Source organism: Rhinoderma darwinii, chromosome 2 (genome assembly GCF_050947455.1).
Source record: "Rhinoderma darwinii isolate aRhiDar2 chromosome 2, aRhiDar2.hap1, whole genome shotgun sequence".
NCBI classification, from domain to species: Eukaryota; Metazoa; Chordata; class Amphibia; order Anura; family Rhinodermatidae; genus Rhinoderma; species Rhinoderma darwinii.
The window spans coordinates 323,783,484-323,801,019 of record NC_134688.1 but is presented as its reverse complement, the minus strand read 5'-3'; the positions used below and the strand labels follow the sequence as shown (position 1 = coordinate 323,801,019).

Sequence of the window (17,536 nt, the reverse complement as noted above, 5' to 3'; positions counted from 1 at the left end):
GTTCAGCTCCCGGGAACCTTCCTGGGAACAAGCTGTTTGTTCCCCTGCAATTCCGGCTAAGGGTACTTAGGGAAAATAATGACTCCGCACTATCTGGTCATCCAGGCATCCTGGGTACCAAGCACCTCTTTGCCAGAAACTATTGGTGGCCTGGGTTGCCTAAAGACGTTAAGGCCTACGTCGCCGCTTGTGAGGTTTGTGCTAGGTCCAAGACTCCCAGGTCCCGACCAGCGGGCTTACTACGTTCTTTGCCCATTCCCCAGAGACCTTGGACCCATATCTCCATGGATTTTATCACCGATTTGCCTCCATCTCAAGGCAAGTCGGTGGTGTGGGTTGTAGTAGACCGCTTCAGTAAGATGTGCCACTTTGTGCCCCTCAAGAAACGACCCAATGCTAAGTTGTTAGCTACCTTGTTTGTCAAACACATCCTGCGTCTCCATGGGGTCCCTGTCAATATTGTTTCTGACAGAGGGGTACAATTTGTTTCATTGTTTTGGAGAGCCTTCTGTAAAAAGTTGGAGATTGATCTGTCCTTCTCCTCTGCCTTCCATCCTGAAACTAATGGCCAAACTGAGAGGACTAATCAATCTCTAGAACAATATTTAAGGTGTTTTATCTCTGACTGTCAATATGATTGGGTCTCATTCATTCCCCTCGCTGAATTCTCCCTTAATAACCGGGTCAGTAACTCGTCAGGGGTCTCCCCCTTTTTCTGTAATTTTGGGTTTAATCCACGGTTCTCCTCCGTTTCACCTGGTAGTTCCAACAATCCCGAGGTAGAGTTCGTTCATCGGGAACTGTGCACAGTCTGGGCCCAGGTTCAGAAGAACCTAGAGGCGTCCCAGAGCATACAAAAAACTCAGGCAGATAGAAGACGTTCTGCTAACCTCTTGTTTATGGTCGGGGATCTGGTGTGGCTATCGTCAAAGAACTTGCGCCTTAAAGTCCCGTCCAAGAAGTTTGCTCCCCGGTTTATTGGGCTGTACAAGGTCATTGAAGTCTTCAATCCTGTCTCCTTCCGACTGGAGTTGCCCCCATCTTTTCGAGTACACGACGTGTTTCATGCCTCCCTCCTTAAACGCTGCTCCCTGTCCTTGGCTCCCTCGAGAAAACCTCCTGTCCCCGTTCTCACCCCTGAGGGGGTAGAATTCGAGGTGGCCAAGATTGTGGACAGCAAGATGGTCCAAGGCTCCCTCCAGTACCTGGTCCATTGGAGAGGATACGGGCCTGAGGAGAGGACTTGGGTACCCGCCCGGGATGTTCACGCTGGGGTATTGGTCAGGAGGTTCCACCTTCGTTTCCCCAATAAACCAGGTCCACCTAGAAAGGGTCCGGTGGCCCCTCATAAAAGGGGGGGGGTACTGTAAAGGATCTGCCAGGCACAGCTTCTGTGTCAACGACCATAGGTAATCAGTCTGCACCTGCTTCTATGTCTGTGAGACTGACTCCATCTTCCACCACTCAGGATGGCAGGCTTAGGAGTGGGAGAGCCTATCACAGCCTGGCCAGACGGAGCTAGCTCCCGCCCTCTGTCTATTTATACCTGCCTTTCCTGTTCCTCCTTGCTTGCGATTCTTCTCGTTTGGTTTCCTGGCCCTGCTGCAGCTTTTTGAACTATTTGACCCTGCTTCATATTGACCCTGGCTTACTGACTACTCACCTGCTCTGCGTTTTTGTACCTCGTACTCTCCTGGTTTGACTCGTCTCGTTCACTACTCTTATTGCTCACGGTGTTGCCGTGGGCAACTCCCCCATTTCCCTTAACTTCTGTGTACCCTTGTCTGTTTGTCTGTTGTGCACTTATTGAGCGTAGGGACCGTCGCCCAGTTGTACCCCGTCGCCTAGGGCAGGTTGTTGCAAGTAGGCAGGTGGGTAGATTAGGGCTCACTTGTCTTTTCCCTACCCCCATCATTACAATGGGGGTATTATTCAGTAACAGTATGGAGGTATTATTCAGTAACAGTATGGGGGTATTATTCAGTAACAGTATGGGAGTATTATTCAATAACAGTATGGGGGTATTATTCAGTAACAGTATGGGGGTATTATTCAGTAACTATGGGGGTATTATTCAGTAACCGTATGGAGGTATTATTCAGTAACAGTGTGGGGGTATTATTCAGTAACTGTATGGCGGTATTATTCAGTAACAGTATGGGGGTATTATTCTGTAACAGTATGGGGGTATTATTTAGTAACCGTATGGGAGTATTATTCAGTAACAGTATGGGGGTATTATTCAGTAACAGTATGGAGGTATTATTCAGTAACAGTATGGAGGTATTGTTCAGTAACAGTATGGAGGTATTATTCAATAGCAGTATGGGGGTATTATTCAGTAATAGTATGGGGGTATTATTCAGTAACAGTATGGAGGTATTTTTCAATAACAGTATGGGGGTATTATTCAGTAACAGTATGGGGGTATTATTCAGTAACTGTATTGCGGTATTATTCAGTAACAGTATGGGGGTATTATTTAGTAACAGTATGGGGGTATTATTCAGTAACAGTATGGGGGTATTATTCAGTAACTATGGGGGTATTATTCAGTAACCGTATGGAGGTATTATTCAGTAACAGTGTGGGGGTATTATTCAGTAACTGTATGGTGGTATTATTCAGTAACAGTATGGGGGTATTATTCTGTAACAGTATGGGGGTATTATTTAGTAACCGTATGGGAGTATTATTCAGTAACAGTATGGGGGTATTATTCAGTAACAGTATGGAGGTATTATTCAGTAACAGTATGGAGGTATTTTTCAATAACAGTATGGGGGTATTATTCAGTAACTGTATTGCGGTATTATTCAGTAACAGTATGGGGGTATTATTTAGTAACAGTATGGGGGTATTCAGTAACAGTATGGGGGTATTATTCAGTAACAGTATGGGGGTATTATTCAGTAACCGTATGGAGGAATTATTCAGTAACATTATACATGTATTATTCAGTAACAGTATGGGGGTATTATTCAGTAACTGTAGGGGGGTATTATTCAGTAACAGTATGGAGGTATTATTCAATAACAGTATGGGGGTATTATTCAGTAACAGTATGGGGGTATTATTCAGTAACAGTATGGGGGTATTATTCTGTAACAGTATGGGGGTTTTATTCAGTAACAGTATGGGGTATTATTCAGTAACAGTATGGGGTATTATTCAGTAACAGTATTGGGGTATTATTCAGTAACAGTATGGGGTATTATTCAGTAAAAGTATGGGGGTATTACTCAGTAATAGTATGGGGTATTATTCAGTAAAAGTATGGGGGTATTACTCAGTAACAGTATGGGGTATTATTCAGTAACAGTTTGACGGTATTATTCAGTAACAGTATGGGGTATTATTCAGTAACAGTATGGGGGTATTATTTGTAATGTTGGTCTTACAATCTATGTAAATTACTGTTGTGGGGGCTGTGGGGAAGTGTGAGTGTGGCAGCAGATCATCAGGCAAAGAGACAGTCTGCAGAGTGGCATGTGATGTACTTTGACATGTAGGTGATACTTACGTGAAGAGTGTGGGCCCATAACTTGTGCACAGCCCAGGGCCTAAGATCATATTAATCCACCACTGTCATCGAGCCAGCACAGGCAGACCACAACAATACAGCAGGTAGAGCAAAGAAACCAGCCCAGGACGTGCCGCTCCAAAACATCGCTAAGTGCGATCCGTCCTGGACTGGCCTGAATGTAATTGCAGAGAGTGACGCCGCAAATGAGACTGGCTGCCGAGGAAAGATATGGGGCAGTGCAGTGCAGACTGTACTATTTGCACTGCACTGATTGCAGTAAGAATAATTCTTTAAATATTTTCCATACTTCAAACAGCACTTTAAGGCTATGTTCACACTGAGTTTTTTGCAGGAGGAAAATTCTGCCTCAAAATTCTGTTTGGGATTTTGAGGCAGATTTTGTCCTTCCTGCACGTCGTTTGCCGCGATTTTCACCGCGTTTTTCGCTCGCGGCCATTGAGTGCTATGGGCAAAAATCTCAGCGAAATACCCTTTCTCAGCCTCCCATTGATGTCAATAGGAGGTCAGAGGCGTAAACGCGCGAAGATAAGGCATGTGCCTTCTTTCTCGGGAGGCATTTTTGGACGGTTTTTGACGAGTTTTGCGGAACGGTTTCCGCGCCCAAAAACTCGTCAAAATACTCTGTGTAAACAGGGCCTAACAAATAAGCATCAAATGTTTTCCTATTTAAAAAATGTATATATTGCGTGTTTGATGTGTAAAGCTAGGAATGAGAAAACACAGGCGGCAGACGGGCTAGGTTCACCCCTGGTCACACCGAAATGTAAGTTTAATTAAAGGGAATGTGTTGCCAGAAAAACATGTTTTTTTTTAAAAAATTAAACATTTAGTGTGTGGGTGATTAAACATTGTTCAAATTTTTTTTATTTTTTTCACGAGTCAGGAAATAGTCAGGAAATATTATAAATTAATTCTAATTTATAATACTACCCATTTTTGGTCACTAGATGGAGCTATTCCCAAAATTGCAGCATTGCAACATTGGGTTAAAAGCCCTCGCTCTAGTGAGCTCTCAGCATCCCCCCCTCCTTTATCCTGGCTAGTGCCGGGATAAACGAGGGGTTTGAACGGTGTAACCTCCTACACTGTGTGTCGCCATTTTTTGAGCTAACACACAGTGTAGTAGGTTTACATACAGTAGTAAACACACACAAACACGAACATACATTGAAATCTCTTACCTGCTCCTGCCGCCGCGGCTCCCTCCGGCCCGTCCGCTCCGTTTGCTGCCGCTGGTCCAAGTGCACAAATCCGGAAGCCGCGACCGGAAGTAGTAATATTACTGTCCGGCCGCGACTTCCGGTCCACAGGAAAATGGCGCCGGACGGCGCCAATTTCGAATTGGACTGTGTGGGAGCGGCGCATGCGCAGTTCCCACACAGACGCCGTACACTGAAGTCAATGGGACGGGAGCCGTTCGCAGTCCCTATGGGACTGTGGCTGCCGTATTCCATGTCTGTATGTGTCGTTAATCGACACAGACAGAAATGGAACAAAAAATGGCAGCCCCCATAGGGAAGAAAAAGTGTAAAAATAAGAAAAAGTAAAACACAAACACACAAATGAATATAAACGTTTTTAATAAAGCACTAACATCTTTAACATATAAAAAAATAATTTGTGATGACACTGTTCCTTTAACTGATTAATTGGTTTATGTCACATACACAGTAACAGTTTATCTTATATGACTTTCACATTTACATGGCATTTCATTATTGATATTTTTTTTTTTATCGGCGCGCCATACAGAAAAGATTTCCTACCCCTACTTTAGACCAACTGTCCACAGCCATCTGATTGGGGCCAATAAGTGTGTAAACCCTATTTTACCTATGAATACCTTTCTAGTGCTCATCCAGACTGTAGAGCATTAGCAGAGTGATGAATGTACCAAGCTTCGCTGAATGCAGAGTTATAACAAAATTTTGAGAACAATTTTTTTTAGCATGTAATCCTGTAATTTGAGAATACTAAGAATCTTTCATGTTATTGGGATGTGAGATTTTAATGGTGGTAGATACATAAACACAAATGACAGTGAAAGTCTCTCTCTCTCTCTCTCTCTCTCTCTCTCTCTATATATATATATATATATATATATATATATATATATATACATATATATATATGTATGTATATATATATATATATATATATATATATATATAATTTACATTATTATAGTTATTTCTATAATGTTTCATTTTTTTGCAGGCAAATTTAGTGGCAGCATTCGAACAGTCTTTAGTGAACATGACTTCAAGGCTACGTAATCTAGCTGATACTGCACATGAGAAGGTAATGAATACCACGCAAATACTATCACAATATTAACAACAAAAGTAAAGGGAGTGAACATAATTCAGAGCAGTGATTTTTTTCCCCAAAAAGTTACCCAACATTCAAAAAGTAGGTAGGAAAAAATAAGTACACTGTTTCTACCTTTAGGGCAAAGCCCCACGTGGCGGAATTGCTCTGGAATTCTGCTGCGGACACTCCGCAGCGTTAATCCGCAGCGGACCCCTTTCTCCATTGCCTTCCACTGCTTTTTAGTAGGGTTCGTTTAGACGATGCGGAAAATTCCGCTGCGGAGCATAGGCTGCGGTGCGGAATTTGGTGTCCGCAGCATACAATGGATGTTGCGGACGTGTGGCGGACTGGTTGCGGACTCATTGCGGAACTTCTCCATTAACTTCAATGGAGATTCAAAATTCTGCAATGAAGTCCGCAGATGTAATGTACATGGTTATGTGTGCTGCGGAGCGTATTGGTTTTTTAACATGACATTTCTTCATTCTGGCTGGACCTATGTGTATTTCTAGGTCTACAGCCAGACTGAGGAAGTCAATGGGGCTCTCGTAATTACGGGTGACTACGTGTGTGCACCCATAATTACGGGTGACTACGTGTGTGTACCCATAATTACGGGAGTGTTGCTAGGCGACGTCAGTAAATAGTCACTCTCCATGGTGCTGAAAGAGTTAAGCGATCGGCAGTAACTGTTTCAGCACCCTGGACAGTGACTACCGATCACAATATACAGCAACCTGTAAAAAAAATAGAAGTTAATACTTACCGAGAACTCCCTGCTTCTTCCTCCAGTCCTTTTTCCCAGGATGACGTTTCAGTCTAAGTGACGGCTGCAGCCAATCACAGGCTGCAGCGGTCACATGGACTGCCACGTCATCCAGGGAGGTTGGGCTGGATGCCGAAAGAGGGACGCGTCACCAAGACAGCGGCCGGTAAGTATGAATTTCTTTTACTTTCACTAGGGAAAGTGCTGTCCCTTCTCTCTATCCTGCACTGATAGAGAGAAGGGAAGTACTTTCACCTCAATACGCAACGGCCAGTCCGCATCAATTTACTGCACATTTTGGGCAGATTCGCCACAGAATCTGCAACGCAGATTCTGTGCGGCATTGATGCGGACAGTTGCGGAAGAAATCCGCCATGTGGGGCCATGCCCTTACAAACATTAACCCGTTAGTGACGCCTCCGGCATGACCTAGCAGATGCCTGTCCGTTTTACACGGATAATCGCATAGTGAAATCCCCTACTGGGACTAGTAAAAAAAAAGTTTAATAAAAAGTGGAAAAAAAGAAAGTGAAAAAAAAATAAAAACCCACTTTTTCCCCTTACAAACTGCTTTTTTTTCTGTAACACAGGTTTTTCCTAGAGAAACACAAATCAATATTTATTGCCCAGATTCTGAAGTTTTTAGAATTATCCCACATGTGGCTCAAGTATGCTAATGGACTGAAGCACAGCCCTCAAGCAATGGAGCACCTAGAGGATTTTGGGGCCTTCTCTTTATTAATTATATTTTAGGCACCATGTCAGGTTTGAAGAGGTTTTGTGGTGCCAAAACAAAGTATTTGCAAAGCCCATGAAGTACCAGTACAGACTGAAACCCCAGGGAAGTGACTCCATTTAGGAAACTACATCCCACAAGGAATTCAGGGGTATAATGAGCATTTTGACCCCACAGGATTTTGCAGAATTTATTAGAATGGGGCCGTGAAAATTAAAAATTAAATTTTTCCAATAAGATGTAGCTTAAGTTAACAATTTTTCATTTTCACAAGGAATAAAGGAGAAAATGCATTCCAAAATTTATAAAACAATTATTTTTGAGTACAAGAATGTGGTCATAAACTGCTGTTCCGGCACACGGTAGGGCTGAGAAGGGAAGGAGCGCCATTTGTGTTTTAAAGTGCAGATTTTGCTGGATTGGTTTCTGGGCGTGATGGCCCCTCTGGGATCAAAACAGCTAAATAAAGTAAAAAAGTTACACATATTTGGTATTGCCGCATCCGTAACGACCCCAACTATAAACGTACTACATCATTTAACCCACACGGTAAAATTCGTAATAAATAAAATAAAAAAACATACAAAAATTGCGGTTTTCTTTGAATCCAGCCTTAAAAAAAAAAGTGAAAAAATTAAAAAGTTATGGCTCTTGAAATATGGAGACGCAAAAACAAATAATTTTGAAAAAAAAAAAAGTGTTTTCACTCTGTAAAAGTAGTTAAACATACAAAATCAATATAAATTTGGTATCGCTGTAATCGCAAAAACCCTCTGAATAAAGTTAGTGTTATTTATACCACTCGGTAAACGGAGTAAATTTAGGACGCAAAAAATTGTGGCGAAATTACAGGTTTTTTTTTATTCCCCCCCAGAAAAAAGTTAATAAAAGTTAATCAATTCTACGTACCCCAAAATGGTGCTAATAAAAATTACAACTTGTTCCGCAAAAAAACAAGACCTTATACAGCTATATCGACGCAAAAATAAAAAGTTATAGCTCTTTGAATGAGACGATGGAAAAACGTAAAAAATGGCTTGCTCATTAAGGTCTAAAATAGGCTGGACACTAAGGGGTTAAGATAGTAATTAGCAGCCAGTTGTTTACTGGGTAAATGCCCACAATTAGTCAATCATCATGCGTTTTTGTTGCATTTTTAGCTTGCAGTTTTTGTTTTGGTACATAAACTCCCATGTCGATCAATGGGAGTTTATCAACAAAAAGAATGTATTCTAAAACACAACAAAAACGCACAGTGTGAACCCAGCCTAAAAGAAGAACTTTGGACAGATTTGTGTTCTGGGGCGGTGTGTCTACATCATGCCAAGAAGAAAGGACCTCAGCTATTACCTTAGAGAAGCAATTATTGCTGATCAAGAGTCTGAGAAGGCTAAAGATATGTTCACACGGCCTATTTTCTGCTGTTTTTTGGGCCGTAAATGCCCGAAAAACGGCTGAACAATCGGTAGCAGAACACCTCCAAACATCTGCCCATTGATTTCAATGGGAAAACGGCGTTCTGTTCCGAAGGAGCGTTTTTCGCTGCGTTTTTTACGCGTAAAAAAACGGCCGTGAAAAAGAAGTGCAGGACACTTCTTGGGACGTTTTTGGAGCCGTTTTCCATAGACTCTAGTGAAAAAAGCTCCAAAAACGACCGTGAAAATCGTGAGTGGCACAAAAAACTTCTGAAAGTCTGGAGCTGTTTTCTCTTGAAAACAGCTCCATATTTTGAGACGTTTTTGACTTTGCGTGTGAACATACCCTAAGAAGGCCATCTTCAATTCTGCATTTAGCATTGTTTACAAATAGAGAACCTTTAACCCCTTCCCGCTGCAGCCACTTTTGACCTTTCTGACAGAGCGTCATTTTTAAATCTGACATGTGTCCTATCCAAGCAATTCTGAGATTGTATTCTCGTGACATATTGTAATTTATGTTAGCGGTAACCTTTGGTCGATACATGCCTATTTGTGAAAAACACCAAAATTAAGAAAAATTTGCAAAAATGTACAATTTTCTAAATTTAAGTATATCTACTTAACATTTCCATATGTCTACTTTATATTGGCATCATTGTTTGAACATCCTTTTATTTTTCTATGACGTTGCAAGGCTTATAAATTCAGCAGAAATTTATCACGTTTCAAGAAAATGTCAAAACCCCAATTTTTTGGTGACAGTTCAGTCCTGAAGTTGTTTTGGGGGGCCCATACATTAGAAACCCCCATAAATCACCAATTTTTAAAACCTGCACCCCTCAAGGTATTAAAAACAGTTTTTAAACACTTTAGCCATTTAACCGGAATTAAAGCAAAGTGGAGGTGAAATTTTCAAATGTAATTTTTTTTGCAGAAATTCTGTTTCAATACATTTTTTTTCTGTAACACAGGTTTTTCCTAGAGAAACACAAATCAATATTTATTGCCAAGAATCTGAAGTTTTTAGAATTATCCCATATGTGGCTCAAGTATGCTAATGGACTGAAGCACAGCCCTCAAGCAATGGAGCACCTAGAGGATTTTGGGGCCTTCTCTTTATTAATTATATTTTAGGCACCATGTCCGGTTTGAAGAGGTCTTGTGGTGCCAAAACAAAATAAAGACCCCAAAATATATGTATTTGTAAACTACACCCACAACTAGGGGTATAGTAGGCATTTTGACTGCACAGGTGTTTCATAGATTTTAGAATTTTAATAAAATAAACAAAATTGGGCACAAAGTAGGGCTTAGAATGGAAGGCACGCCATTTGGCTTTTAGAGCACAGATTTTGCTGGATTGGTTTCTGGGTAACATGTTGTATTTGCAAAGCCCATGAGGTACCAGTACAGACTGAAACCCCAGGGAAGTGACTCCATTTAGGAAACTACATCCCACAAGGAATTCATCTAGGGGTATAGTGAGCATTTTGACCCCACAGGATTTTGCAGAATTTATAAGAATGGGGCCGTAAAAATTAAAAATTAAATTTTTCCAATAAGATGTAGCTTAAGTTAACAATTTTTCATTTTCACAAGGAATAAAGGAGAAAATGCATTCCAAAATTTATAAAACAATTATTTTTGAGTACAAGAATGTGGTCATAAACTGCTGTGGCGGCACACGGTAGGGCTGAGAAGGGAAGGAGCGCCATTTGTCTTTTAAAGTGCAGATTTTGCTGGATTGGTTTCTGGGCGTGATGGCCCCTCTGGGATCAAAACAGTGGAAACCCCCCAGAAGTGACCTCATTTTGGAAACTACACCCCTCAAGGCATTCACCTAAGTTTGTAGTGAGCATATTAACCCCATAGGTGTTTTCTAGAAATTAGTGTGCTCTTGATGTTGCAGAGTGAAAATGGCAAATTTTCCATAGATATACTATTTTAGTGTCCAATATGTGGTGCCCAGCTTGTGCCTCCATGAAAAAATAGCATTTTAATTATTATGATGTGTTTACCTGTTTTAGAAACACTCTAATGTTTTGCCTGGACATACGACAGGGCTCTGATGTGAAATAATAATTAAAAAAAAACCCTGAGAAGTGTCCCCATTTTTGGTGCAAAGTAAAAATTACATTTTTTTTCCCCAGATATGTCTTTTCAGTGACAAAATGTTGTGCCACTGGAGACACACATCCCAAAAATCCTTAAAGGGGTTCTCCCGGGTATGGCGATGCCATATATGTGGACATTAACTGCTGTTTGAGCATAATGTAGTGCTCAGAAGGGAGGAAGTGACATTTGGCTTTTGGAACACCGATTTTGCTTGGTAGTAGTTTTGTTTGGAGTTTTACTGGTATTTCAGTTTAGAAATTTAGGGGCATAGGTAAGCTGTGCGAAGTACATCAGGGCATAATAAGGTGATTTAATAATGGGGTAACAAAAATAATAAAATTATCCAAGGACATTTGCTACGATTTGAAGCAGTTCTTTAGGCACAGGCCAGTGTCGCACTGATAAATAGTGCCCTTTCTTATCCCCCTTTTGATACATAGTCTGCACCTTTGCAGTTTGGGGAGTTGTGCTGGGAAAGTGTTGTTCTGGCATAATACAGGCACCCTCACTTCCAGCAGATATTTATTTTTAAACTCGTTTTATTGAAAAGTAAACAAAGTTTATCACAGTACGGATTCAAAAAAGTGAGTGGACAACAATGTCCTATAAATTTGCGACAAATATAATTACAGTATTTTCACATATTACAAAACAGTACCATGTGAACAATGGTACCAGAGACATGAAACGTAACAATCTGAGCATACATATCAAAAGATTTTTACAAATGCGCATTTATGCAAGAGGCCCGGGACACCCACTACCACCATAACAATTCGCAATTATCATCCCACCCCCCACCACCACCACCACCACCACTGCCAGTCCCAGCTCTCTGGAGGAATAATTAGTGTCTGAAGATACGCACCACAAGTCCTAAATTTTATGAAATTTGTCAAGGCGATTTCTGTGTTTGAATATGACACGTTCATATGATCCAGTTGAGTTAACCATATTTTTCCAAACTGTAACTGTAGGAGGCCGCTTATCCGTCCATCGCATTGAGATACCTTTACGAGCTAAAAATGGAGTCACTTGTATAAAGATTCTGGTATAATATGGCCACTGTCCTTCCTCCGTGATGCCAAACAAACGGAGTTCTGTAGAGCTTACAATAGGGGAAGGTAATATCAATTTAAGGAATCCAACAACTTCTGCCCAATATGCTTTGATATGAGGACACATTCATACCATATGCCAAAAATCTGCAGGAGCGTAAGAACATTTACGGCAGGAAGGTTCAGATATACAATGCATTTTAAATAATTGTACAGGTGTCAGGTGGGCTTGATGGATACAGTATAACTGAATGGGCTTATTGTTGGCCACCGGCGACACATGTAAGTGAGATTGCAATAAGTCCACAATATCCTCTTCAGTAAGTGATGGTATCAGTTGGGACCATTTAGAAGTAGCTGTTGAAGCCTTTTTGTCAAGTAGATGAGCATAGATGGTAGAGATCAGCCTCTTAGGTCCTTGTGATTTGACCACCCCAATGAGAGGATATGAGGAGATAGGCTGGCGAGGTTCCGGAAACTGTGTAGAAAGTAGATGGCGCAATTGTAGGTATTTGAAGAAGTGTTGTCTCAGAATGTGAAATCTTTCCTGCATTTGTTCGAAGGATAGGAAGACATCGTTATCATAGACATTGTCAAGCACCTGTATACCCGCTGCTATCCAATACGCTGCATCCGGGTAGGTGTATAATGATCCCAAGGTAACATTGTGCCACAATGGAGTTTCCGCATGTATTGTAGATGAACCGGAGATGCCCACAGCCGCTTTCCACACTCCCCTGGCCGATCGACAAATAGGCAGAAAAGAGGTCCCAGGTACCCCATGGTGAAATAAGACATAATGATTCATGTGCAGAGTATTCCAGTAATATTCCCTCAGTTCCAGGGGGTCGACTTGCGTGTGTTCCAAATATTTGAGTTGACCAGCTAAATAGTATAGGTAAATATCTGGAAGAGCAATGCCAGCCATTTCTTTTGGGCGTTGCAATTTTTGTAAGGCCAATTTGGATCTAGACCGTCAATTCAGTTAGTGTTATAGGAGCATCCATAAACTCTCTTTGTGGGTCCGTCAATTTGGGAATATTTATTTCCGATAGGTAATCCCTAATGTTTTGAGGGGATACCTGCAGTGTCGAGCTATATACAGTAGGTCCTTGTAGAAGTCTGAAAAACAACTGAGAATTTGCTCATTATCATGTAGCGTAGTCCAATCGGTTGTATTGATACGTAGTATGGCAGGGGAAGCAGAGTTGCTATGGATTAGATGCGCCAAGAGACTACTGGATTGATTGCCATGTTCGAAGTATCTCTGTTGAGAAAAAAAGGTGCAGCGTTTAGTCTTTTCATGAAGGAGATGTACGTATTCTCTGCCTTTCTGTAACCATTTTTGTTGAGTGAGTGGGGAGGGATCCGCTATAAATGCCGCCTCCAGGTTGGTGCATTCACTCTCTAGTAGCTGTTCCATCTTAGAGGACTGTCTCTTATGACAGGAAATCGAGAACTGCAAACATCCACGTAAGTATGTGTTCAGGGCGTCCCATAGAGCCGAGTGGTTATCAAAGGGAAGGTTATCCGCAAAGATCATCTCCAGTTAATCTGGAACGCGATCTTGTTCGCCAAACACTGTGAGCCAGAATGGATGTATCTTCCTAGGCCCCCTATTTACTTGAGGGCGGAGGATAAGCTTAACTAGCATAGGTGAGTGATCCGACATTGCACGGGGTAAGTGTGAAATCATGTCCATCATACTATACACTTTGGAGTTACTGCACATATAATCAATCCGAGACAACGTGTTTCTCCCAGGGGTGAAGCAGGTAAACTCCCGTTTATCAGGATATCGCTGTCTCCACATGTCCAACTAGCCCATCTCTCTCAGGAATCTAGCCAAGCGAGTGGTTGCAGGTAGGTGTCCAGGTAAAGCTCCAGGGTAAAACTTGTCAACAGAAGGATCCAGTAAAAGGTTAAAATCACCCATGCACAACACTCCGGCCATAGGAAACTGAGAAGCAAACTTAGCCACTTCATAAAGTACCGACATGGAGGCCGGTGGCGGAAGGTAAAGTCCAATCAGCACAAAGGGATGACCCTATATCCAAGCATGTATGAATAGCCACCTGCCCTCTCGATCTTTCAGAACCACGTCCAGTTCCCATCTAAGCGATTTATGGACTAAAATGGAAACCCCTCTGGAATAGGAACTGTGAGTGTAATGGGCTGACCACTGGATCCACGATCAATTCAAGCAATAAACAGTAGAGGGGGTGAGGTGTGTCTCCTGAAGACAGACTATCTGCGGTCCTTGGTTGCGAATAAAGGAAAACGTAAAATTTATTTTATAAGAGTCTCCCAGGCCTCTCACATTCACAGATAAAACATTCAGAGTCATGTCACTATTAGTGTAGAAAGTATATAGAGGAAAAACCTCCAGCTCACCTTTAGCAGGACATCAGCTGCGCCCGGATCCTCGTGTCGGCACACGTATATATTGAAGAGAAAAAATAGAAGGGCGGAATCCAGCGCAAAAATAAATCCTGAGAGGTTGTTAGTTTAAAATGGAAACAAGTTCCAATTTTCTTTGTAATAACAATAAAACCGGGAATCAATATCCCATGGAGAAAGGTGGATGTAAGAATGTATACACTGCCAACGCGTTTCAGACGACTTCATCGTCCTCCAGCCATGACTAAGGACGAGGAAGTAGTCTGAAACGCGTTGGCAGCGTATACATACTTTCATCCACCTTTCTCCATGGGATATTGATTCCCGGTTTTATTGTTATTGCAAATAAAATTGGAACTTGTTTCCATTTCAAACTAACAACCTCTCAGGATTTGTTTTTGCGCTGGATTCCGCCCTTCTATTTTTTCTCTTCATGTCACTATTACATCATATAACAGTACAAATGAGTTGTCTAATGAACAGCTAGTGCAAAGAACAATACACCAGTACTAACCGTATGCAACCGAAGCTTTCAGGGCTTTGAAGTTACTTTATATCACAGGTGTAATGACAGGGATAGGGAAACAGACAAGTGAGCCCTAATCTACCCGCCACTCAGTCCCTGCCTACTTGCAACGACCCGCCCTAGGCGACGGAGTACAACTGGGCGACGGTCCCTACACTCAGTAAGTGCACGACAGACAACCAGACAAGGAAACACAGAACAAAGGGAAACGGGGCAGTTGCCCACGGCAACACCGTGAGCAACAAGAGTAGTAAACGAGCCGAGTCAAACCAGGAGAGTACGAGGTACCAAACGCAGAGCAGAAGAGTAGTTAGTAAGCCAGGGTCAATACGAAGCAGGGACAAGTAGTTCAAGAAACTGCAGCAGGGCCAGGAAACCAACAGAGAAGAATCACAAGCAAGGAGGAACAGGAAAGGCAGGTATAAATAGACAGAGGGCGGGAGCTAGCTCCATCTGGCCAGGCTGTGATAGGCTCTCCCACTCCTAAGCCTGCCATCCTGAGTGGTGGAAGATGGAGTCAGTCTCACAGACATAGAAGCAGGTGCAGACTGATTACCTATGGGCGTGGATACAGAAGCTGTGCCTGGCAGATCCTTAACAGTACCCCCCCCCTTTTATGAGGGGCCACCGGACCCTTTCTAGATGGACCTGGTTTATTGGGGAAACGAAGGTGGAACCTCCTGACCAATACCCCAGCGTGAACATCCCGGGCGGGTACCCAAATCCTCTCCTCAGGCCTGTATCCTCTCCAATGGACCAGGTACTGGAGGGAGCCTTGGACCATCTTGCTGTCCACAATCTTGGCCACCTCGAATTCTACCCCCTCAGGGGTGAAAACGGGGACAGGAGGTTTCCTCGAGGGAGCCAAGGACGGGGAGCAGCGTTTAAGGAGGGAGGCATAAAACACGTAGTGTACTCGAAAAGATGGGGGCAACTCCAGTCGGAAGGAGACAGGATTGAGGACTTCAATAACCTTGTACGGCCCTATAAACCGGGGAGCAAACTTCTTGGACGGGACTTTAAGGCGCAAGTTCTTAGACGATAGCCACACCAGATCCCCGACCATAAACAAGGGGTTAGCAGAACGTCTTCTATCTGCCTGAGTTTTTTGTATGCTCTGGGACGCCTCTAGGTTCTTCTGAACCTGGGCCCAGACTGTGCACAGTTCCTGATGAACGACCTCTACCTCGGGATTGTTGGAACTACCAGGTGAAACGGAGGAGAACCGTGGATTAAACCCAAAATTACAGAAAAAGGGGGAGACCCCTGATGAGTTACTGACCCGGTTATTAAGGGAAAATTCGGCGAGGGGAATGAATGAGACCCAATCATATTGACAGTCAGAGATAAAACACCTTAAATATTGTTCTAGAGATTGATTAGTCCTCTCAGTTTGGCCATTAGTTTCAGGATGGAAGGCAGAGGAGAAGGACAGATCAATCTCCAACTCTTTATAGAAGGCTCTCTAAAACAAAGAAACAAATTGTACCCCTCTGTCAGAAACAATATTGACAGGGACCCCATGGAGACGCAGGATGTGTTTGACAAACAAGGTAGCTAACGTCTTAGCATTGGGTAGTTTCTTGAGGGGCACAAAGTGGCACATCTTACTGAAACGGTCTTAATATTTTTAGACCCAGCCCTATAGGTAACCAAAAAATAGAATCTGGTAAAAAATAACGCCCATCGAGCTTGTCTCGGGTTTAGCCTCCGGGCAGATTCTTGGAAAACCAGATTCTTGTGGTCGGTAAGGACCGTTACCTGGTGCCTAGCCCCCTCCAGGAAGTGGCGCCACTCTTCAAATGCCCATTTAATGGCTAAGAGTTCGCGGTTGCCAATATCATAGTTACTCTCAGTGGGCGAAAACTTCCTGGAGAAGTAGGCACAGGGACGGAGATGTGTGAGGGACCTGGTACCCTGGGACAAGACAGCCCCCACTCCCACCTCGGACGCGTCAACCTCCACGATAAATGGCTCCATTTGGTTGGGCTGAACCAACACCGGGGCCGAGATAAAGCACTTCTTAAGGGCCTCAAAAGCCTGGACAGCCTCAGGAGGCCAGTGGAGGAGTTCAGCACCCTTGCGAGTGAGGTCCGTAAGAGGCTTAGCGATGACCGAGAAGTTAGCAATAAATCTCCTGTAATAATTAGCGAACCCCAAGAAGCACTGTAATGCCTTCAGGGAGGCAGGTTGGACCCATTCCGCCACAGCCTGGACCTTGGCGGGGTCCATGCGGAATTCATGAGGAGTGAGGATTTGACCCAAAAATGGTATCTCCTGCACCCCAAACACACATTTTTCGGTCTTCGCAAACAGTTTGTTTTCCCGAAGGACCTGGAGCACCTTCCTGACATGCTCAATGTGGGAGGACCAGTCCTTGGAAAACACAAGTATGTCATCAAGGTACACTACAAGAAATACCCCCAGGGAATCTCTTAAAATCTCATTTATGAAATTCTGGAAGACCGCGGGAGCATTACACAACCCAAAGGGCATGACGAGGTATTCGAAATGACCTTAAGGGCGTGTTAAACGCAGTCTTCCACTCATCCCCCTCTTTGATGCGGATAAGGTTATACGCCCCCCGTAGATCATACTTAGAGAACCATTGGGCCCCCTGAACCTGATTAAAGAGATCAGGAATCAAGGGAAGGGGA

At 42.9% G+C, this 17,536-nt stretch overlaps 1 protein-coding gene across 7 annotated transcripts in view; it reads left to right on the top strand.

Annotated features, from left to right (window-relative positions):
* Positions 1–17,536, top strand: part of NAV1 (neuron navigator 1) — a 735,938-nt gene that overhangs the window by 477,077 nt on the left and 241,325 nt on the right. For 6 of the 7 annotated variants that reach the window (XM_075853621.1, XM_075853615.1, XM_075853622.1 and 3 more), the window contains one exon: positions 5,765–5,848. The exons of the other annotated variant lie outside the window; for it this stretch is intronic. In XM_075853621.1, the coding sequence (XP_075709736.1) occupies positions 5,765–5,848 (84 nt within the window). The remainder of the gene's footprint in view (positions 1–5,764; positions 5,849–17,536) is intronic. 7 annotated transcript variants of the gene reach the window in all.